Source organism: Pagrus major, chromosome 23, assembly GCF_040436345.1.
Source record: "Pagrus major chromosome 23, Pma_NU_1.0".
NCBI classification, from domain to species: Eukaryota; Metazoa; Chordata; class Actinopteri; order Spariformes; family Sparidae; genus Pagrus; species Pagrus major.
Window position 1 is genome coordinate 19,503,791 of NC_133237.1, and position 23,039 is coordinate 19,526,829.

The 23,039-nt window shown below is 42.3% G+C and overlaps 1 protein-coding gene across 2 annotated transcripts in view; it reads right to left on the reverse strand.

Annotated features, from left to right (window-relative positions):
- Positions 1-10,253: 10,253 nt before the first annotated feature.
- lasp1 (LIM and SH3 protein 1) overlaps positions 10,254-23,039 on the reverse strand; it is a 31,090-nt gene continuing 18,304 nt past the window's right edge. The window contains exons 4-7 of one of the 2 annotated variants that reach the window (XM_073493880.1): positions 18,424-18,531; positions 16,136-16,214; positions 14,962-15,059; positions 10,254-13,922 (exon numbers count right to left, since the gene is read on the reverse strand). In XM_073493880.1, coding sequence (XP_073349981.1) covers positions 13,749-13,922; positions 14,962-15,059; positions 16,136-16,214; positions 18,424-18,531 — 459 coding nt within the window. In that variant the 3' untranslated portion in view covers positions 10,254-13,748. The remainder of the gene's footprint in view (positions 13,923-14,961; positions 15,060-16,135; positions 16,215-18,423; positions 18,532-23,039) is intronic. The other variant, XM_073493881.1, reaches the window with a different exon arrangement.

Sequence of the window (23,039 nt, forward strand, 5' to 3'; positions counted from 1 at the left end):
CAATGTTTCATGAGACTGCCTTAAGGCTGGCATTAGGGTTAGGGTTAGGGTTAGGGTTATGGAGCTAGGGTTAGGGTTACGGTCGTCTTTTGACCGATTGACTCGAAATTCGTCACGAATGTGGTCCTCTACTCGCTAAATGAGACACAGCAGTCCCCATCGGATTCCGGTGAAATTTGTATTTTTGGTGAATATTTTAAAGAAAAAAGTGGCCCATTTTTTCAATAGCTTCCAGGTCTTTGGACCGATTGACTCGAAATCGCTCCCAAATGTGCTCCTATACTGGCTGAACGAGACACAGCAGTCCCCATCGGATTCCGGTGAAATTTGTATTTTTGGTGAATATTTTAGAGAAAAAAGTGGCCCATTTTTTCAATAGCTTCCAGGTCTTTGGACCGATTGACTCGAAATCGCTCCCAAATGTGCTCCTATACTGGCTGAACGAGACACAGCAGTCCCCATCGGATTCCGGTGAAATTTGTATTTTTGGTGAATATTTTAGTGAAAAGAGACAATGTTTCATGAGACTGCCTTAAGGCTGGCATTAGGGTTAGGGTTAGGGTTAGGGTTATGGAGCTAGGGTTAGGGTTACGGTCGTCTTTTGACCGATTGACTCGAAATTCGTCACGAACGTGGTCCTCTACTCGCTGAATGAGACACAGCAGTCCCCATCGGATTCCGGTGAAATTTGTATTTTTGGTGAATATTTTAAAGAAAAAAGTGGCCCATTTTTTCAATAGCTTCCAGGTCTTTGGACCGATTGACTCGAAATCGCTCCCAAATGTGCTCCTATACTGGCTGAACGAGACACAGCAGTCCCCATCGGATTCCGGTGAAATTTGTATTTTTGGTGAATATTTTAAAGAAAAAAGTGGCCCATTTTTCAATAGCTTCCAGGTCTTTGGACTGATTGACTCGAAATCGCTCCCAAATGTGCTCCTATACTGGCTGAACGAGACACAGCAGTCCCCATCGGATTCCGGTGAAATTTGTATTTTTGGTGAATATTTTAGTGAAAAGAGACAATGTTTCATGAGACTGCCTTAAGGCTGGCATTAGGGTTAGGGTTAGGGTTAGGGTTATGGAGCTAGGGTTAGGGTTACGGTCGTCTTTTGACCGATTGACTCGAAATTCGTCACGAATGTGGTCCTCTACTCGCTAAATGAGACACAGCAGTCCCCATCGGATTCCGGTGAAATTTGTATTTTTGGTGAATATTTTAAAGAAAAAAGTGGCCCATTTTTTCAATAGCTTCCAGGTCTTTGGACCGATTGACTCGAAATCGCTCCCAAATGTGCTCCTATACTGGCTGAACGAGACACAGCAGTCCCCATCGGATTCCGGTGAAATTTGTATTTTTGGTGAATATTTTAGAGAAAAAAGTGGCCCATTTTTTCAATAGCTTCCAGGTCTTTGGACCGATTGACTCGAAATCGCTCCCAAATGTGCTCCTATACTGGCTGAACGAGACACAGCAGTCCCCATCGGATTCCGGTGAAATTTGTATTTTTGGTGAATATTTTAGAGAAAAAAGTGGCCCATTTTTTCAATAGCTTCCAGGTCTTTGGACCGATTGACTCGAAATCACTCCCAAATGTGCTCCTATACTGGCTGAACGAGACACAGCAGTCCCCATCGGATTCCGGTGAAATTTGTATTTTTGGTGAATATTTTAGTGAAAAGAGACAATGTTTCATGAGACTGCCTTAAGGCTGGCATTAGGGTTAGGGTTAGGGTTAGGGTTATGGAGCTAGGGTTAGGGTTACGGTCGTCTTTTGACCGATTGACTCGAAATTCGTCACGAATGTGGTCCTCTACTCGCTAAACGAGACACAGCAGTCCCCATCGGATTCCGGTGAAATTTGTATTTTTGGTGAATATTTTAAAGAAAAAAGTGGCCCATTTTTTCAATAGCTTCCAGGTCTTTGGACCGATTGACTCGAAATCGCTCCCAAATGTGCTCCTATACTGGCTGAACGAGACACAGCAGTCCCCATCGGATTCCGGTGAAATTTGTATTTTTGGTGAATATTTTAGAGAAAAAAGTGGCCCATTTTTTCAATAGCTTCCAGGTCTTTGGACCGATTGACTCGAAATCGCTCCCAAATGTGCTCCTATACTGGCTGAACGAGACACAGCAGTCCCCATCGGATTCCGGTGAAATTTGTATTTTTGGTGAATATTTTAGTGAAAAGAGACAATGTTTCATGAGACTGCCTTAAGGCTGGCATTAGGGTTAGGGTTAGGGTTAGGGTTATGGAGCTAGGGTTAGGGTTACGGTCGTCTTTTGACCGATTGACTCGAAATTCGTCACGAATGTGGTCCTCTACTCGCTGAATGAGACACAGCAGTCCCCATCGGATTCCGGTGAAATTTGTATTTTTGGTGAATATTTTAAAGAAAAAAGTGGCCCATTTTTTCAATAGCTTCCAGGTCTTTGGACCGATTGACTCGAAATCGCTCCCAAATGTGCTCCTATACTGGCTGAACGAGACACAGCAGTCCCCATCGGATTCCGGTGAAATTTGTATTTTTGGTGAATATTTTAAAGAAAAAAGTGGCCCATTTTTCAATAGCTTCCAGGTCTTTGGACTGATTGACTCGAAATCGCTCCCAAATGTGCTCCTATACTGGCTGAACGAGACACAGCAGTCCCCATCGGATTCCGGTGAAATTTGTATTTTTGGTGAATATTTTAGTGAAAAGAGACAATGTTTCATGAGACTGCCTTAAGGCTGGCATTAGGGTTAGGGTTAGGGTTACGGTTATGGAGCTAGGGTTAGGGTTAGGGTTAGGGTTATGGAGCTAGGGTTAGGGTTACGGTCGTCTTTTGACCGATTGACTCGAAATTCGTCACGAATGTGGTCCTCTACTCGCTAAATGAGACACAGCAGTCCCCATCGGATTCTGGTGAAATTTGTATTTTTGGTGAATATTTTAAAGAAAAAAGTGGCCCATTTTTTCAATAGCTTCCAGGTCTTTGGACCGATTGACTCGAAATCGCTCCCAAATGTGCTCCTATACTGGCTGAACGAGACACAGCAGTCCCCATCGGATTCCGGTGAAATTTGTATTTTTGGTGAATATTTTAAAGAAAAAAGTGGCCCATTTTTCAATAGCTTCCAGGTCTTTGGACTGATTGACTCGAAATCGCTCCCAAATGTGCTCCTATACTGGCTGAACGAGACACAGCAGTCCCCATCGGATTCCGGTGAAATTTGTATTTTTGGTGAATATTTTAGTGAAAAGAGACAATGTTTCATGAGACTGCCTTAAGGCTGGCATTAGGGTTAGGGTTAGGGTTAGGGTTATGGAGCTAGGGTTAGGGTTACGGTCGTCTTTTGACCGATTGACTCGAAATTCGTCACGAATGTGGTCCTCTACTCGCTAAATGAGACACAGCAGTCCCCATCGGATTCCGGTGAAATTTGTATTTTTGGTGAATATTTTAAAGAAAAAAGTGGCCCATTTTTTCAATAGCTTCCAGGTCTTTGGACCGATTGACTCGAAATCGCTCCCAAATGTGCTCCTATACTGGCTGAACGAGACACAGCAGTCCCCATCGGATTCCGGTGAAATTTGTATTTTTGGTGAATATTTTAGAGAAAAAAGTGGCCCATTTTTTCAATAGCTTCCAGGTCTTTGGACCGATTGACTCGAAATCGCTCCCAAATGTGCTCCTATACTGGCTGAACGAGACACAGCAGTCCCCATCGGATTCCGGTGAAATTTGTATTTTTGGTGAATATTTTAGAGAAAAAAGTGGCCCATTTTTTCAATAGCTTCCAGGTCTTTGGACCGATTGACTCGAAATCACTCCCAAATGTGCTCCTATACTGGCTGAACGAGACACAGCAGTCCCCATCGGATTCCGGTGAAATTTGTATTTTTGGTGAATATTTTAGTGAAAAGAGACAATGTTTCATGAGACTGCCTTAAGGCTGGCATTAGGGTTAGGGTTAGGGTTAGGGTTATGGAGCTAGGGTTAGGGTTACGGTCGTCTTTTGACCGATTGACTCGAAATTCGTCACGAATGTGGTCCTCTACTCGCTAAATGAGACACAGCAGTCCCCATCGGATTCCGGTGAAATTTGTATTTTTGGTGAATATTTTAGAGAAAAAAGTGGCCCATTTTTTCAATAGCTTCCAGGTCTTTGGACCGATTGACTCGAAATCGCTCCCAAATGTGCTCCTATACTGGCTGAACGAGACACAGCAGTCCCCATCGGATTCCGGTGAAATTTGTATTTTTGGTGAATATTTTAGAGAAAAAAGTGGCCCATTTTTTCAATAGCTTCCAGGTCTTTGGACCGATTGACTCGAAATCGCTCCCAAATGTGCTCCTATACTGGCTGAACGAGACACAGCAGTCCCCATCGGATTCCGGTGAAATTTGTATTTTTGGTGAATATTTTAGTGAAAAGAGACAATGTTTCATGAGACTGCCTTAAGGCTGGCATTTGGGTTAGGGTTAGGGTTAGGGTTATGGAGCTAGGGTTAGGGTTACGGTCGTCTTTTGACCGATTGACTCGAAATTCGTCACGAACGTGGTCCTCTACTCGCTGAATGAGACACAGCAGTCCCCATCGGATTCCGGTGAAATTTGTATTTTTGGTGAATATTTTAAAGAAAAAAGTGGCCCATTTTTTCAATAGCTTCCAGGTCTTTGGACCGATTGACTCGAAATCGCTCCCAAATGTGCTCCTATACTGGCTGAACGAGACACAGCAGTCCCCATTGGATTCCGGTGAAATTTGTATTTTTGGTGAATATTTTAGAGAAAAAAGTGGCCCATTTTTTCAATAGCTTCCAGGTCTTTGGACCGATTGACTCGAAATCACTCCCAAATGTGCTCCTATACTGGCTGAACGAGACACAGCAGTCCCCATCGGATTCCGGTGAAATTTGTATTTTTGGTGAATATTTTAGTGAAAAGAGACAATGTTTCATGAGACTGCCTTAAGGCTGGCATTAGGGTTAGGGTTAGGGTTAGGGTTATGGAGCTAGGGTTAGGGTTACGGTCGTCTTTTGACCGATTGACTCGAAATTCGTCACGAATGTGGTCCTCTACTCGCTAAATGAGACACAGCAGTCCCCATCGGATTCCGGTGAAATTTGTATTTTTGGTGAATATTTTAAAGAAAAAAGTGGCCCATTTTTTCAATAGCTTCCAGGTCTTTGGACCGATTGACTCGAAATCGCTCCCAAATGTGCTCCTATACTGGCTGAACGAGACACAGCAGTCCCCATCGGATTCCGGTGAAATTTGTATTTTTGGTGAATATTTTAGAGAAAAAAGTGGCCCATTTTTTCAATAGCTTCCAGGTCTTTGGACCGATTGACTCGAAATCGCTCCCAAATGTGCTCCTATACTGGCTGAACGAGACACAGCAGTCCCCATCGGATTCCGGTGAAATTTGTATTTTTGGTGAATATTTTAGAGAAAAAAGTGGCCCATTTTTTCAATAGCTTCCAGGTCTTTGGACCGATTGACTCGAAATCGCTCCCAAATGTGCTCCTATACTGGCTGAACGAGACACAGCAGTCCCCATCGGATTCCGGTGAAATTTGTATTTTTGGTGAATATTTTAGTGAAAAGAGACAATGTTTCATGAGACTGCCTTAAGGCTGGCATTAGGGTTAGGGTTAGGGTTAGGGTTATGGAGCTAGGGTTAGGGTTACGGTCGTCTTTTGACCGATTGACTCGAAATTCGTCACGAACGTGGTCCTCTACTCGCTGAATGAGACACAGCAGTCCCCATCGGATTCCGGTGAAATTTGTATTTTTGGTGAATATTTTAAAGAAAAAAGTGGCCCATTTTTTCAATAGCTTCCAGGTCTTTGGACCGATTGACTCGAAATCGCTCCCAAATGTGCTCCTATACTGGCTGAACGAGACACAGCAGTCCCCATCGGATTCCGGTGAAATTTGTATTTTTGGTGAATATTTTAAAGAAAAAAGTGGCCCATTTTTTTCAATAGCTTCCAGGTCTTTGGACCGATTGACTCGAAATCGCTCCCAAATGTGCTCCTATACTGGCTGAACGAGACACAGCAGTCCCCATCGGATTCCGGTGAAATTTGTATTTTTGGTGAATATTTTAAAGAAAAAAGTGGCCCATTTTTCAATAGCTTCCAGGTCTTTGGACTGATTGACTCGAAATCGCTCCCAAATGTGCTCCTATACTGGCTGAACGAGACACAGCAGTCCCCATCGGATTCCGGTGAAATTTGTATTTTTGGTGAATATTTTAGTGAAAAGAGACAATGTTTCATGAGACTGCCTTAAGGCTGGCATTAGGGTTAGGGTTAGGGTTAGGGTTATGGAGCTAGGGTTAGGGTTACGGTCGTCTTTTGACCGATTGTCTCGAAATTCGTCACGAATGTGGTCCTCTACTCGCTAAATGAGACACAGCAGTCCCCATCGGATTCCGGTGAAATTTGTATTTTTGGTGAATATTTTAGAGAAAATAGTGGCCCATTTTTTCAATAGCTTCCAGGTCTTTGGACCGATTGACTCGAAATCGCTCCCAAATGTGCTCCTATACTGGCTGAACGAGACACAGCAGTCCCCATCGGATTCCGGTGAAATTTGTATTTTTGGTGAATATTTTAAAGAAAAAAGTGGCCCATTTTTTCAATAGCTTCCAGATCTTTGGACCGATTGATTCGAAATCGCTCCCAAATGTGCTCCTATACTGGCTGAACGAGACACAGCAGTCCCCATCGGATTCCGGTGAAATTTGTATTTTTGGTGAATATTTTAGTGAAAAGAGACAATGTTTCATGAGACTGCCTTAAGGCTGGCATTAGGGTTAGGGTTAGGGTTAGGGTTATGGAGCTAGGGTTAGGGTTACGGTCGTCTTTTGACTGATTGACTCGAAATTTGTCACGAACATGGCCCTCTACTCGCTGAATGAGACACAGCAGTCCCCATCGGATTCCGGTGAAATTGGTATTTTTGGTGAATATTTTAAAGAAAAAAGTGGCCCATTTTTTCAATAGCTTCCATGTCTTTGGACCGATTGACTCGAAATCGCTCCCAAATGTGCTCCTATACTGGCTGAACGAGACACAGCAGTCCCCATCGGATTCCGGTGAAATTTGTATTTTTGGTGAATATTTTAAAGAAAAAAGTGGCCCATTTTTTCAATAGCTTCCAGATCTTTGGACCGATTGATTCGAAATCGCTCCCAAATGTGCTCCTATACTGGCTGAACGAGACACAGCAGTCCCCATCGGATTCCGGTGAAATTTGTATTTTTGGTGAATATTTTAGTGAAAAGAGACAATGTTTCATGAGACTGCCTTAAGGCTGGCATTAGGGTTAGGGTTAGGGTTAGGGTTATGGAGCTAGGGTTAGGGTTACGGTCGTCTTTTGACTGATTGACTCGAAATTTGTCACGAACATGGTCCTCTACTCGCTGAATGAGACACAGCAGTCCCCATCGGATTCCGGTGAAATTGGTATTTTTGGTGAATATTTTAAAGAAAAAAGTGGCCCATTTTTTCAATAGCTTCCATGTCTTTGGACCGATTGACTCGAAATCGCTCCCAAATGTGCTCCTATACTGGCTGAACGAGACACAGCTGTCCACATCGGATTCTGGTGAAATTTGTATTTTTGGTGAATATTTTAAAGAAAAAAGTGGCCCATTTTTTCAATAGCTTCCAGGTCTTTGGACCGATTGACTCGAAATCGCTCCCAAATGTGCTCCTATACTGGCTGAACGAGACACAGCAGTTCCCACTGGATTCCGGTGGAATTTGTATTTTTGGCGAATATTTTAGTGAAAAGGGACAGTGTTTCAGGAGACTGGCTTAAGGCTGGGGTTAGGGTTAGGGTTAGGGTTATGGGGCTAGGGTTAGGGTTATGTGGCTAGGGTTAGGGTTACTGTCGTCTTTTGACCGATTGACTCCAAATTCGCCACGAATGTGCTCCTCTACTGGCTGATCGAGGCACAGCAGTTCCCATTGGATTCCGGTGGAATTTGTATTTTTGGTGAATATTTTAAAGAAAAAAGTGGCCATTTTTCATGAAAACCTCGGGCCATTTTTTCAATAGCTTCCAGGTCTTTGGACCGATTGACTCGAAATCGCTCCCAAATGTGGTCCTATACCGGCTGAACGAGACACAGCAGTCCCCACTGGATTCCGGTGGAATTTGTATTTTTGGCGAATATTTTAGTGAAAAGAGACAGTGTTTCAGGAGACTGGCTTAAGGCTGGGGTTAGGGTTAGGGTTAGGGTTATGGGGCTAGGGTTAGGGTTAGGGTGGTTCCGCTAGACCGATTGACTCCAAATTGACCACAAATGTCGGCGGTGCTGGCGGAAAGACAAAAAAACAGTTTTTATTGGATTCCGGTGGAATTTGTATTTTTGGTGAATATTTTAAAGAAAAAAGTGGCCATTTTTCATGAAAACCTTGGGCCATTTTTTCAATAGCTTCCAGGTCTTTGGACCGATTGACTCGAAATCGCTCCCAAATGTGGTCCTATACCGGCTGAACGAGACACAGCAGTTCCCATTGGATTCGGGTGGAATTTGTATTTTTGGCGAATATTTTAGTGAAAAGGGACAATGTTTCAGGAGACTGGCTCAAGGCTGGGGTTAGGGTTAGGGTTAGGGTTAGGGTTATGGGGCTAGGGTTAGGGTTATGTGGCTAGGGTTAGGGTTACTATCGTCTTTTGACCGATTGACTCCAAATTCGCCACGAATGTGGTCCTATACCGGCTGAATGAGACACAGCAGTTCCCATTGGATTCGGGTGGAATTTGTATTTTTGGCGAATATTTTAGTGAAAAGGGACAATGTTTCAGGAGACTGGCTTAAGGCTGGGGTTAGGGTTATGGTCAGGGGGTGGACCGATTGATTCGAAATCGCTCACACATGTCGTCCTGTGGTGGCGGAATGAGAGACAGCAGCTATTGAAGAAATCGGCCGATTTTTTTATGAAAAATGGTGACTTTTAAAAAAAATATTCATGAAAAATAGAAATTCCACTAAAATCCAATAAAAACTGGTGACTCTCATTCCACCAGCATAGGACATGTGTGATCGATTTCGAGTCAATCGCTCAAACGACCTGGAAGCTATTGAAAAAATCAGCTGACGATTTCATGAAAAATTGTGACTTTTCTTTAAAATATTCACCAAAAATACAAATTCCACCAAAATCCAATAAAAAAAACTGCTGTGTCTTGTTCAGCCAGTATAGGACCACACTTGGGAGCGATTTCGAGTCAATCGATCAAAAGATCTGGAAGCTATTGAAAAAATCAGCCAATGCTTTCATGTTTTCATGAAAAATAGTGAGTTTTATTTAAAACATTTTGTAAACATAGACGCCCATTAGCTCAGTTGTTAGGGTGTGTGTCCCATGTACAGAGGTTTTGTCCTTGCTGCAGTGGCCACTGGTTCAAATCCAACCTGAGGCTCTTTGCTGTATTCTGAACTCAACCAATTGCTTATTTTGCACTGGATCTGGTTTTAACTTCTCCTGAACATCCAAGAGACCCTGGAAAAAAATGGCAACAGTCATTCTCTTAAGAAGTTGTTGCTGAATGGTTACAGTTATCAAATTAATTACAGAAAGTCCAGAACGAATAATGCCATTCCATCTGGTTTGTGTTAGTGGTACCATCATTTGTTTTTCCAGCCAACAAGTGCTCAGCAACTCTGGGAACTCCCTGAAGACTGTTGGAAAACCATTCCAGGTGTCTACCTCATGAAGCTGATTGAGAGAATGCCAGAAGTGTGCAAATCTGTCATCAAAGCAAAAAGCTACTTTGAATAATATAAAATATAAATCATATTCTGTTAACACTTTTTTGTTTACTGCATAATTCCATGTGTTCCTTCGTAGTTTGGATGTCTTCAGTATTGATCTACAATGTAGAAAATAAAAGAAATAACGAAAAACCATCGAATGAGAAGGAAGTGTCCAGACTTTTGACTGGTTGTGTATATCAAATTTTCAAATATGTTATATTACTCTATCGTTTATAATTTTTCTAAATTAGCAAATTTTCCACACTTTACACCGGCTGTAACATCACATTCAGTGGTTTTATTTAATCAGTAGATATTTGTACAGTGTGGAGCTAAAGGTTTTCTATCTGTCTGATACCTGTTGAGCCTGATTTTCATTGGGTTCTGGAAATTTGAAAGTTAGGGTGGTGCTAACTTTCAGGTTTACCCATCAACATACATCATCCTGTAACAACAACACAAGATGAAGCACAAACAACAGTCTGAGAAAAAAATGACATTTTATTGAATCTGCAGAATCATAAGTACAATTTGAAGTGCTGTAACAGGGCAACAGGAGATGATATCAGGTCCTTAAATCTGAGCATGTATCCAGAATGAGTTTTAAATACACGTGTATGTCAATATGCATATGGTATCTTTATTTTATTTTTTTGCATTTAAAAAATAACAAAATTATATCAAAAACAAAAACAACTTAAGATGAAATGCACAAAACCGGTCTGAATGCTAAACCCGATTGTGGATTACATGAGTTCACTCTGCAAAGTCTACAGTATATAACCAGTATCATAGAAGCAGGGGGTGATTCATCTGAAGCGCAGGAGCCTACAATGAAGGCTGAAGGAATAGAGGGATCTGAGCAGACTGGTGGACAGGATACGAGACAGAAACTGAATGGAAACAGGGTTATGATATGATGTTATGGTTCAGTAGATGAGTGATGCCAGAGCAGAAGAGCGGCATTTGGCGCAAAGAGGTTAACTCCTGACTAATATCCAGGTCAGACAAACAACTTGCCCTGCCTCGAAGCGGGGGAGATTTAGAGCATCAGATCGCTGCCCTCTGTCGCCCCAGCGGCCTCGCACACTTACATCATCACACGCTCAAATTTGACTTTGCCCTCGACAAATCCATCCTAAGCCACACTCGTTACACAACGCTGGCTGTCTTTGGCCACTTTTTCTGGCAAAATCGACGCCCTCGAGACAAAAGATGGAAATGGAGGCGCGAGTGAGAACCACCAGTGTGAGTAGCTTTGTTATTAAATTAAATTTGAGCGAACATCATCAGAAGCCAGGAACAACACTCACTTCACTTCAAGCCAAACCCTCAAGAGAAACACAACCGTGAGCTCTAAAAACAGCCTTCCGATCCAGCATCTGTTTTGCAAATGTCCTGTTGTCAAACAGAGGTTAATGCAAAATACAGGCGTACATACAGTGTGTTCATTCACTCAGTTCGAGGTGGATTTTTTCTGATTCACTGACAGTTTTCCTCACATTAGAAAGTTGCAAAATGTTATGAATGTTCAACACCGACTTGCACCAAACAGGATTCTTCCAGGAGTCCACTTTTTAAATCATAACACTTCTCCCTCAGCCACATTTCACAAAAAATATGAACCACTTTTAATCTGCAGGCAAGCCACTTCCCAGAGCACCATGACCTGTAAAAACATTTTCCCTAACTTACCTTTTATGATACATATACAATTGTACAATGTCATCTAGCTACATAGTGAGAGCCTTGTTTCTTTTTAATAAAGCTGAACATTTTTGCTCCCCCCAGCCCCGCCTTAAACACACCGCCCCGATCCCTCATGTCTGTGACAGTCACAGTGCATCACAGGAGAATGAAACAGCAAGAAAAGGGGAGGGGGGGGGATGTATGGTCAGGGGCCAATTGGATTATTTACACCACTGAGAAACGGTCAAATATCACGTTTAAAATCAAATAAAGGTCCTCACAGAAATACAGTATGCTGAGTGGAGGAATGATACAGCATTTCTGTGTAACAGCCAGCAACTTAAATGCTTGATTTTATGAACCAAACTTCCAACCACCAAACAAATGCAGGTACATTTTGGCAGATTTGCAAATATCAAAAATAGTTGATAATTTTTGGATTCACCTGCCAGAAAAAAAATCAGAGCTTTGGAAGTGATAAACAGGTGACCAAAGCGCAAGAATAAAACGTTTCTTTCATGATTTATTTTAAATGCCATTCTGTCACATTACTCTCTTAGTAGCCCCAGAATATTAAAGGGGCGCCATGTAGTCTTGGAGAAGAAATTCAACGTCAGAATTTTAATATTTGCAACTTTAATGAGGTAATAACACACTGTTTGAAGCCAGAAAGGTGGCAGGGTCCAGCAAATACAAACAAGTAAAACAAAGGTCAGTTTGTTTATTTAGTTTGTTTAGAAATCAATGAAGATCTTTCTCCTCTGATTAAAAATTCTTTCTCAAAACTACATAGTGAACCTTTAAACAACAACATAAAAAGGCCTGGCCAGAAACTATAGGCTTTGGATTAATCCCACAGCTGATCTAATACTGCAACTGCACAAGTCTTCCTTCTCGGTTCATAAATTGATATGCTGGTTTATTTATTTTAATACACTTTAATCCTTTTTTTTGTTGTGTTTTTGAAAATAAGCATCTTACAATAACAAGAAAGGCAAAAGAGGAACAGCATGAGAAAAAACGACAACAACATTTACCACAGCCAAGGATTCAACGTCTCTCACATTAAATGGAAGAAGAAAAAAAAAGGCTGGAATGTTTCCTCACAAAAACAGTGGAATAAATTCAAAATAAAAAAAAAAAGATTTGCAATATAGAGTTGTGCTTGGCCTTCTCTTTTCTCAATGTTTTTCTTTCATAGAGATTTTGTAGCATCTCATCTCTTTTCTCCAATCCTTGATCACCGTAACTTTGTGATTCTCTCAGGACTGAAGGCATTCAGGCTACAAAAACACAGGAATAAGGGTGTAAATACAGCACATCCACACCGACTGAGGTGATGTATTCAGTGTGGCGGCCAGAGATGGACTGATAATGTCCCCTAACTTGTCCCTGATCCCTCCTGTATCCGACACGCCATGGGAAAGGCAACGACAGGAGGTGCTCTTCAGTTAGGCTACAATTTCCAGTTTTCACGATACCCGCAATGCAGTGCTGAACGAGAGGGTGCCTTCTTGAGTGGCGAGATGTGTGTCTTCATCTATAAATCTATTAAAAACCTCTCTGGAAAGACTGAGAACTGGCTGATTGGTGCAACAGGGTTAGAGGTTAAAGGAATGTACACAAGTCAAACACATTCAAGCTTATAGTTCTGATAAGACTGAGATTTCTACACTGTGTTTCCAGTCTGGCCAAGATCACGCTGCAAAATTAAAGAAAGAAAACCCACACTTCAAACTTCACCAAAGAAAACATTGCAGCTGTGTTGAAAAAGGGCTTTTTTAAAAACATAATTTCGTCTTCGTTTCTGCATGATGTTGTGTCAGGATTGCTTAGCGCTGTAGCTAGGATGGAGCTGTGTGACACGGCGTGACCCCCGACATACTGCGATGAACCATTATCTTTTAAGACTTTTCATTTCCACTTGTGACAGCACGAGAGCAGAGACGGGACTGGGGAAAAGATAAAGAGGATGAAGGACATCCAAACAGAGACAGCACGGACAAACTGACAGAGAGGCAGGCAGGCAGACAGACGGAGAAGGACAGACAGACAGACAGATAGGCTGAGGGTGTCTGTGGTGGAGCTGAACAGTGAGAGCAGAGCAGGGATGCAGAAGGGGGAGGGTGGGGTTTCAGGGTCTCACAGGACAGGTTAGGGAACAAGAGTAAAATCAAGAGAAAGCTGCGTTAAGATGAGATGGCACTGGGCTTTTCCTTTCCTTCTTTCCCTCCCTTTCTCTACCTCCTCCTCCTCCTTTTTCTCTCCCTCTTTTTCTTTCCCTCTCACTCAGATGGCCTCCACATAGTTGGCGGGCAGCATGCCCCGCTGGCCAGTGCGCTCCACGCAGCCGTACATCCAGCCCTCGTCGATCTGCTGCACGTCTACAATCACGTCCCCGTCCACGAAGGACACCTCGTCCTCATCGGCGGCAGAGTAGTCATACACTGCCCTGTATCGCTTCTGTGGATGACAGGGATCGCTTCGGTTAGTTCCTGACAACAGCTGATGACAAGAGTAATCACATTCTGCCAAGGAGGTTATGTTTTCACCTGTGTCAGTGTGTTTGTTTGTTTGTCAGCAGGATTACACCCAAACTACTGAACAGGTTTACACAAAACTTGGATGGAGGCCCAGAATCAACCCCACTTACTTTTGATCCAGATAAAAGGGACGGATCCAGAATTCTTTTTTGACTTTCTTTAAAATTGTGGGATGAGGCGTTTTTTTGACACTTTGGATCTTGATGAAAAAAAAGAATCTGACGTTTTTAAGTGGCTGGTATCTATGAGTGAGAATTAAATGAGTAATACAATTTGATACCAGTCGTAGATCTGCTGAGCTTAAATTATTGTTAAGCAGTTATGGGTGGTTTAACATTCAGAGTGATAGGATTAGGCTTGATCGCATTAAAGGGGCCTGTTGGGCCTTAGTGGAGGAGTGCAATGCTGGTTTATTATGATGATTATTAAAACATAATAACAAAACATAGTTTGTAGGCTTAGGCGGGACATTATCTGATATAAAATTTTGGATATCGCCAAAGCCTTGTAGTTTTAAGTCCCTTCATGCTTCTACTAAAGACAGAAATCATATGAATGGATAAATAACTAATGACTCATCAATAAATAAATAAATAAATAAATGAATAATACTAGCAAGGAGCTACAACAGAACTCATCTCTGTAAGTTTGTGAATTATACAGAGATAATGTGTCTGGATGGCTCTCTTAGCGGTACCTGCCGAGTAAACAGCCTTATAAAAAAGTCTGTGACTAATGCAAATGAAAGGCCAAAAATAAAAAAATATTCAGTTTAATAGCAGAGAAAGTTAATAAAAACAGAAGAAGCTGAAGAAAAGCTGCTCAGAAAAAGTTTAAATGATCTCAAAAGGTGCATGTCGATGTTTCAGTTCTACTCATAAATAGCAAAAATCATGAGGTGTAAACATGCTTTTATGTACATTTTTTACAAAATTGTGGAAGGACTATAGAGGCCTTACCCCAGCAGAGGGAGGAGGGGCGGCGACCTCCTGGCGCACTGGTTCAGGAGTTGGCTCACAGTGGTAGTTCTGAGAGGCTGCAGGCGGCTGGTAGGCTGCTGGTAAAACAGAAAGAGGAGCACATGAATGAGCTGTCTGTCTGTCTCAGATACCACACTCACTGGTAGACATAGAGAATTAAGATTTCAGTGCATAATACATGTTAATGCTGGGCCTAATCACTGATTGTATGTCTGCATGAAAAGAACGAGGAACTCAAAAACATGGCAAGCCAAGACGTGCATCCAATGGCTGATTGATTTCCCTGTTACACAACCTGCTGAACAATGCCTTTCTGTTTTTAAGTGCAAATCAGGTGTGTGAAATACAAACAGCGCGTATGCTGGTCATTCAAATCCTGTAGCTGTGACTGTTTCACTGACCTCTGAAAGCTTCAAGTCACTTTCAGACGAAACGTTCATCATGTTTGAATGAGATCGAGTTCAGAAAACAATCTCTTGGCTTGAGTGATGAATTAATGGTTATGCATGTAATCATTTACTGTAAGATTATTAAGATTACTTTTAAGATTTTGAAGTTCTTCAGCAATGCAATTCTGTATGGCTGAAACAAGGAGCAGGGCAGTGAACATGTTACAACCAAGTTCCTTGAGTGGTGCGATGTGGCAACACCCAGCCCGGTGAGCTCATACAGCCTGTGGCAGCAATAGAGCCAAGTACAGACACGGCAAGAAGCTTAAAGAAAAATGTAAAGACAATGCTCTTCTCTCAGAGAAACAAATATACCTGATGTGATTGTCAGGCAGTGAAGGGTTGAAAGCAAATCTTCCCACTTCCCTAAGTTGTATCGAGCCATACAGATCCTTCAGAGGCTGCTTTCTGTAAACGAGCCTCACTTTCCACCTACTATTTTTTCTTACTTTCAGTCCTAAACATAAAGTCCCTGGTGCTCTTTTTAATGTAACTCTTATCTTGTTTGGTGTAAATTTGTTTTAATGCGTTCTGTTTTGAATGTCATTTGTTGTGTTCTCAAGCAAAGACACATTTCTGCTCTTTTGCCCACAAAAGGTAGACAATAATCAAGTTAACTGTCATCTGACTGATCAATAAAAATATTAAAAGACTTAGTAAGTTACATACACATAGCCAAGTGTGTATGTGTGTTAGAGGAATACCTTGGCTGGGGTTGCTTGGCTGATGATGTGGGGCCTCTCCTCCCATCTTCTTCTTCTCAAAGTCCTCATGGTACCTAATCTGCAAAAGACAAGCACAAACAGTGTAAGATGAGAGATGAGCATGGAGACGGCATACACCTAGAACATAAAGAAGTACTTCATCGCTGGAAAGAGAACTGGGCTGTCTATGCAGTAGAAAGACACAAATATTTGGTGCTATTTTGGCTCATACGGTAGAAAACCTACAATGCGAGAAACAGACAATGAATGTGGGTATTTTATGCCAGCAAACGGGTGGGGGGTTCTGGTTGCAGGCAAAATGGAGAGAAATTTAACCTTGTTCATTTGCATATGTACCAACACGCTGAAAATCGGCAACGTTTCCATTTCAAAGCTTCAAATCTACAGGTGCAGTCTTCTTTCCAGGAAGCTGTCAAGGTGCAGTTCACTTTCCAACCACCAGGTGTCTCCCACTCCCTCTACAGCTCCCCCCGTGTTTGTGGCTATAGGTGGGGCGCCGCTACGTGCAGCAGAGCCTCGGGAAGTAGCTTGACGCTGAGAGGAAATGACATCTCGGCGGCCGGAAGTAGTGTGAGCTCAGAGTTGCATAGCAACCCTCGCTGACACATCAGGAAGACCAGGTGAAGTGAAATAGGGGAACTAAGAAGAAGCTCAACTGCTCTAGAGTCAAGAGGAGGAGGAGGTCATATGACTAAGCACAGCAAGACGCAACTTTAATCATTCATAATACTCTTCTCTCAAGTGTAACTGAGCATTCTGAACATTTTCCTCAGAGCTAAAAGAAGCACCTGCACTCCAATTTCAGGTACAAAGATTTCACTCTCCAGCGAGTGTGACAAAGGCAGCATTCAACGTTACAACATGAAACAGGGCCATGCTGATGAAACTGAAACTGAGTGACTGCTCTATGACTAAATAACCCCCCCCATCACCAGGCTGATAACAGACTGACTCACAGTGCCTCGGTCAAGATTTACAACCCCGATTCTGTCCGCGCTCAAAGAGCCCACTGTGCCGGCAGCGTGAGCGAGGAGTGTATTCACAGAGGAGGAGTGTATTCACAGACTGGATGGGATGACGGAGTGTTTGTGGAAGGACAGTGAGAGAACACAGCGACTGTTCTCGAGCGCAATATGCTAAGTGAGAGTGTGTAAAGGAGATTATTTTGGCTTGTTTTAAAGGAGCAGGTCGAACAGATGGTATGTGTGTATTTACAGGAAGTGGCCCGGGGCTGCTGCGGCTGCTGCTCCTAAACCTCCTAAATACCTCTTTGTGTTTGTTGCTTGACAAGAAGAAGGTGTCTGGAAAGTGGAGAAAGTCGACCACGAGTGAAAATCAGGACACAAGTCTAAATGAGTAGAAGTTAATTAAGGCTTCACATTGCTGACATTCTGGAGATCGCTCTGAGTAAACTGGTTTGTTTTTTAGTGAAAAAAGAGGGAAAGCTGCAGGATTCCTCTGGGGTGGTTCCCTTATGATTGCAAACAGATGTCTTGTTTATCAAATCTGACTCAAAACACTTCACGATGCGCCAAAATACACCACTTGTTACCTTGATGTGGCTTGTGTGAGCGCTGTCATAAATACATTTAATATAAGAAGATCTTCCTCTGTCTTCCACGTTTCCTTGATCTCAGACACGCAAGATCTTTCACCACATGAAAGCAGTAATTACCCATCACCCTCCACACTAATTATGCCATTAGCGAGGCCAGCGCAGAGCTAGTTATGTGTATAATGACGTATGTTTTCTGTGCCCGTGTGTTTCACATGGAAACAAAAAGGCCTTTACAGCTGACTTAAGCAGTCGGGGGGACACAATGTAAATGCTGGGTGCATTTCTCCATCGCTGCTCTGTGTTTACAGAGAAATGGCAAATCAATAGCTGGAGCTGAGGGAGAGCGGAGGAGAATAGTATGTGGGGGGCGATTTGAGGAGAATTCCATTACAATAAAAGAAGGAGAGCGGAGAGCATTAACTGATGTCTGAGACGACGGGTGTCACGATTTCGATTCTAAGTAGGATCGCAAATTCTCCCAGTATTTTCTTCTCTCTCTCTAACCCTGCCTTCAAGTAGGATCCTTTCCAGTTTACCTCATATGGACCAATTATCCTCCTCTAAACAAATCCTCAGTCAGTATTGAGAGATTATAATCATATCGAGATAATTAGATACACATTCAGAGCTCTTTGTTATGATGTAGAGAGCTGAATAAACAGGTGGAATGAGGGGTGATCATCTCGGTCACTGGGCTGCTGACACTTACATTGCTGATTTGTTCCTGTGTTTTCTTCATTCTCTGGAACTCTGGCGTGTCTGCGACCACGCTGTAACCTTTCCCTTTACTCTTCTCAAAATCCTCCTTGTAACGAACCTGCGGAACAAAAACACAATCATGTCAGGGACAAAAAGAAAGTTCAAGCATGCAAGGCAAATATTTTGTGCCACATTATGGCCCGAGATCAACTACACAGCCAGATGAGCAGTTTCAATGTGTTTTTGTGTGAGTCAACAAGGAAAATCCAACAAACGCTGCCGAAATGATTATTTATAGATGTTCTGACCTACATTCTTTTTAACATTTAGAGATTAAAGAAAAAAGAAAATCACCAAAGAAAAACGATGTCTTGATATTTTTCTGCTTGTTTGAAAAGCATTTCAATTTTCTTAAAAGAAATTATGTAACGCTCTTCACCTTTAAAGTATCTGTGGTATTATTAGATGTGTTTACAAGGACCCTAATATTCCACAAATAATCAGAATCATGGACCAATCAGAATAAAAATGCTTCACGTAACCACTTCTATCGGAAGAGACCGGACTGATCTGGCCAGATCTGAATGAATTTTCAATCAGGGGTGTTGTGCTGTTGTTCAACAGGAAATGTTAGGACACGATGTCTGTCCATCTTAAAAATTATATCCACCTTAATCCTAGCACGCAAGATACCGTGCGCAAATTATGGGCACTACTACAACGCATCCCGCATCAAGTTATCGGAACTGGACGCGAATCCTCTTTCTTAGAGCAATTTATCCGGTAACCTACCCAGGAATCTCATGGATTAACAGGCAGTGCAAATCAATATTTCTGGCAGATCAGATGCTTCACGGCTGGTGGGCTCACTCTACGTATGTGTGAAAAAAGTTAGATTTTGATTAAATGCTTTGTAAGCACACATCTTACTAGAGGGTAAATGTTGCAGGTTTGTAGAAATACTGTCCATGCAACCACAGTTATTGTCCACCTTAAAAGTATTTCACAAATGGATCAGTCCTAAGCTTTACTTCAGCCTAATAGAGGATTTTATTTGGCCTAATGAAATATTTTTACAGCGGGAAGGAAATGGTTTTACTGCTCACTTTATTAAAGCTGGACATGGTTTGGATCAACTCACATTAAAATGCTGAATTGTAACCTCTGAAGTACTTTCTTTACTGAGCCATAAAAGTTTAGCCTATATTTGAATGAAACTATACTTGTGCTGCTATAAAAATGTGATCACCTTTTCATTGTATTGGGTCAGTCAAGAGACCTACCTACCTAATAATCAAACTGTTTCATGCCTAAACTATGAGGGAAGTACCGTCAGCATCAGCGGTGTGTGAGTGTGTGCAAAGAGTGCAAGCTGGCGCTACGTAAAATTGCTTAGTCTTTTGTGGTGACGTCCTCTTCCTGTTTGCTGGGTAGGGGAAGGCCTTACATTCAGGACGCGGTAGCAACCATACATGGTCATAATGAGAGGTAGTGTGTGACAAACCGAGTCTGTGTCTATGTGTGTGTGTGTTTTTCCTGCCTGCCCACCCTATCCTGACCCCGAGGCCACAGGAGGAAATGTCCAGCCCATGCAGCGTCAGATGAGTATCAGAAATTACAATGCATGGTGCTCTCTCTCTCTCTCTCTCTCTCTCTCTCTCTCCCTCCCTCGAGTAATCAAACCCACAACCGCCTCCACCGCTTAACAAACCTGAAACAGGAAGTCGGGTACATGTTTTACTTTCAAACTAAAACAGCTACATCAGATCTCTTCGGCACATCCTCTGACATTTCTAATTCCACCCTCACTGCTGCCTCTGTGGTGACTGCACCCATTTCCTACCAAGAAACAAACCTCCATCTCCATCCCTCCACGCAGTGTCTGACACTGCTGAGCAGACTGCTGACCAATCCTCCTCTCATCTACCAACGCCTCGTGATGACGTGACGTGGTTATGATTCACAGATAACGTGTGCCTGTGTGATGCAGTGTGATATCTGCTGTCACCCTTTGGGCGTGATGTCCACTGAGAAATTGGGGGTAAACTATAGCTGATTCTCATTCCACGGGAAATTATACACGGCTCTCAAGCCTGCGCACAAAGATAAGTCATGGAGAAGATTAATGTGGCCTCGACCCATCTTTGTCCTTCATCGGCCATCAGTCTACGTATGATCCTCCCCCTACTTTTACTCCTCAGTCCATCTCCTTTGTCTTTTTAGGTCCGTGCAACAGCTTCCTCTCCTCCAATCATGCCCCTGCTTTCTATCCACACCCCCACCCACACTCCCTTCTCTCTGTGCTCCTTTTTCATTCATTCATATTTTACTGCCTCAACAGCGGCAGACAGAGTCGCCCCATAGAGCTGGAGCTCTTCCTCATTATAATATTTCTCCCTGCTTCTATTTGCATTCCTCTTGCTTTGCTTCCTCTGGGGATTTTACTTTTATCTCTTCCTCTTTCACCCTGCACTCCTCCCTCCCTCTATTTCTCTGTGTCGGTGCCTTCCTGTCTCTTCTCTTTTTTTCCCCTCGCTCATGTGCGCCTCATTGCTCTCCCTCTCCTCCTCCCCAATTCGCTCTCTCCAGTCTCTTTATTTCTCGCTCTCTCTCTCAGTCTTGCGTCTTTCAGTTTCCCCCCGCAAATTCTTGTAATGAGGTGTGACAAACCTCTACCCTGCTACCATAGCAATAGGTTTCCCGTGGCAACGCAGCGGCGATGGTGGTGAGGGGTTAGATGGCCACGGCTCTCCACAAACACCTTCAACTTCCCGACACAAACAAACTCGCAAAGACTACAGGAGAATAATACAGTAGCACTCAAGCATCATAGTGCGAGAAGTTTTTTCCCTGCTATCTTAACACAGATGTTAGTTGTATGCAATATTGTCAGGTTTTTATTATTTATTGGAATTTATTTGAGAAGTAAAAAAAAAGCTTCTTTAACCTTTATAGGCCTAGGGCCCTCTGTACAGAGGGCGGGGTGTCTATTACACAACACACCATACAAGGGCATGCTAATTATGTAGCAACACAGTCATGCAGCATACCCACACAGGAAGAAGCTAAGCTAAAAGCACATCATAACCACTTTTACTTAAACAAAACACAATTCCAACACTACGTAACTAACACAAAAAGCAAAATAAACGGTGCATGCCCACAAAGCGGGCGCTAGCTATCGTAGTATTTCATGCTCACAATACAAACGATATGCCATATAAAAGCTGAGACTCAACAGATTCAAAGCCAAAACAGTTGTATTTAAATGGAATGAATACCTAACGTGAAATGTAAGAAAGATTTGATACGTTTTACTGGCTTTAACATGAGGAATCTAAAATGGCACATCTGGAGAAGCCGCCTAAAAATCTCCCTAACTTCACTCTGCTACACTTCATTAGCATCAATCCAGACAGAAGGAACGTTCAGATATTTTACTGTGGTTTTCTGGAGGTTCCAACATCTTGCAAGTGTTACCTTTACTTTGGTAGCAAGATTTTATATAAAGACCTTGTATTTGCAGAGATATACTCTATTTATTTTGGGCAAGTCTTTTTCCAAGAATCTAATCCAGTTCTAAACAGGTTTAAAATGACCTTTTGTTTTTAAAGGGAGTCTGGTTGACTTGCAGCACAATCAGCAGTTTTTTTTTATCCCCCTTTCTGTAACCAAAAGCATATTTTGAGCTGTCTTTGCCAGGAGAGGACTGAAACTTCAAACTGTGCCCCCGTTTTGAATTAAATGATTTTAGAACAATCTACTTTCATTGAAAGCTGTGGGTATTTTTTAGTGAAATCATAGTTTCCTCTCCTGTGCCCTTCCCTGTGAGAGAAAAGGTCTTTATTCACGATCACGCAAATCCTTCAGCATCACACGCAAAAATCTTTTGCATAAATAATAATAATTATTAGTGTGGTGACCATCATAAACAGACTGCCTATTACTGTATGATAGGTTGTTTGTGAGGGGGTGTTGGGATGTACAATCCATGTAGAAAAACACCATCTGTCCCTCGATCCCTCACATATCCCCCTACTACCACAACCCCCATTCCAAAACCCCTTCTCACACACACACACCCCAGTTTTATCCGTAGTGTTTGACACTGACACTCGGATAAGGCCGGACACTCTTTGATAAGCCCTGCCCTGCTTCCTCTCTGGTTTTTCTCTTGAATTGTGCTAAAACTTCCATTTTTGCATAATATTGCATTAAAATGCGTCACATCCATTCCAATGAGTTTTTCTTCGGTGATCACAGTGAAAGACAACTTCCTAGAATACTGAAGACACATGCCGCAAACGCCAGGCCTGAATAGGAGAAGTGAAACCTGACGTGACAGCTTTCAAGGTTGCCTGTCTGCCACCATAAGTAATAAAATGTTATCGTCAATTTATCTCTGATTTGTTATGCTTTCTTTATCTACACAGAGCCAATTATGGCAAAACATTGTTGAAAGTCTGTTGGCGAGCATAAATCTCTCTAACTCTATCAGAGCCATCTTTATTAAGGCAATAACACATGACCTAGTTCAGATGGATATTTTGGTCTGATGAGGGTTTTTTTTTATCCTGGAATATATTTGGGTCTTTGTTATTTTAGCTTCTGCAGGAAGAGCCATAG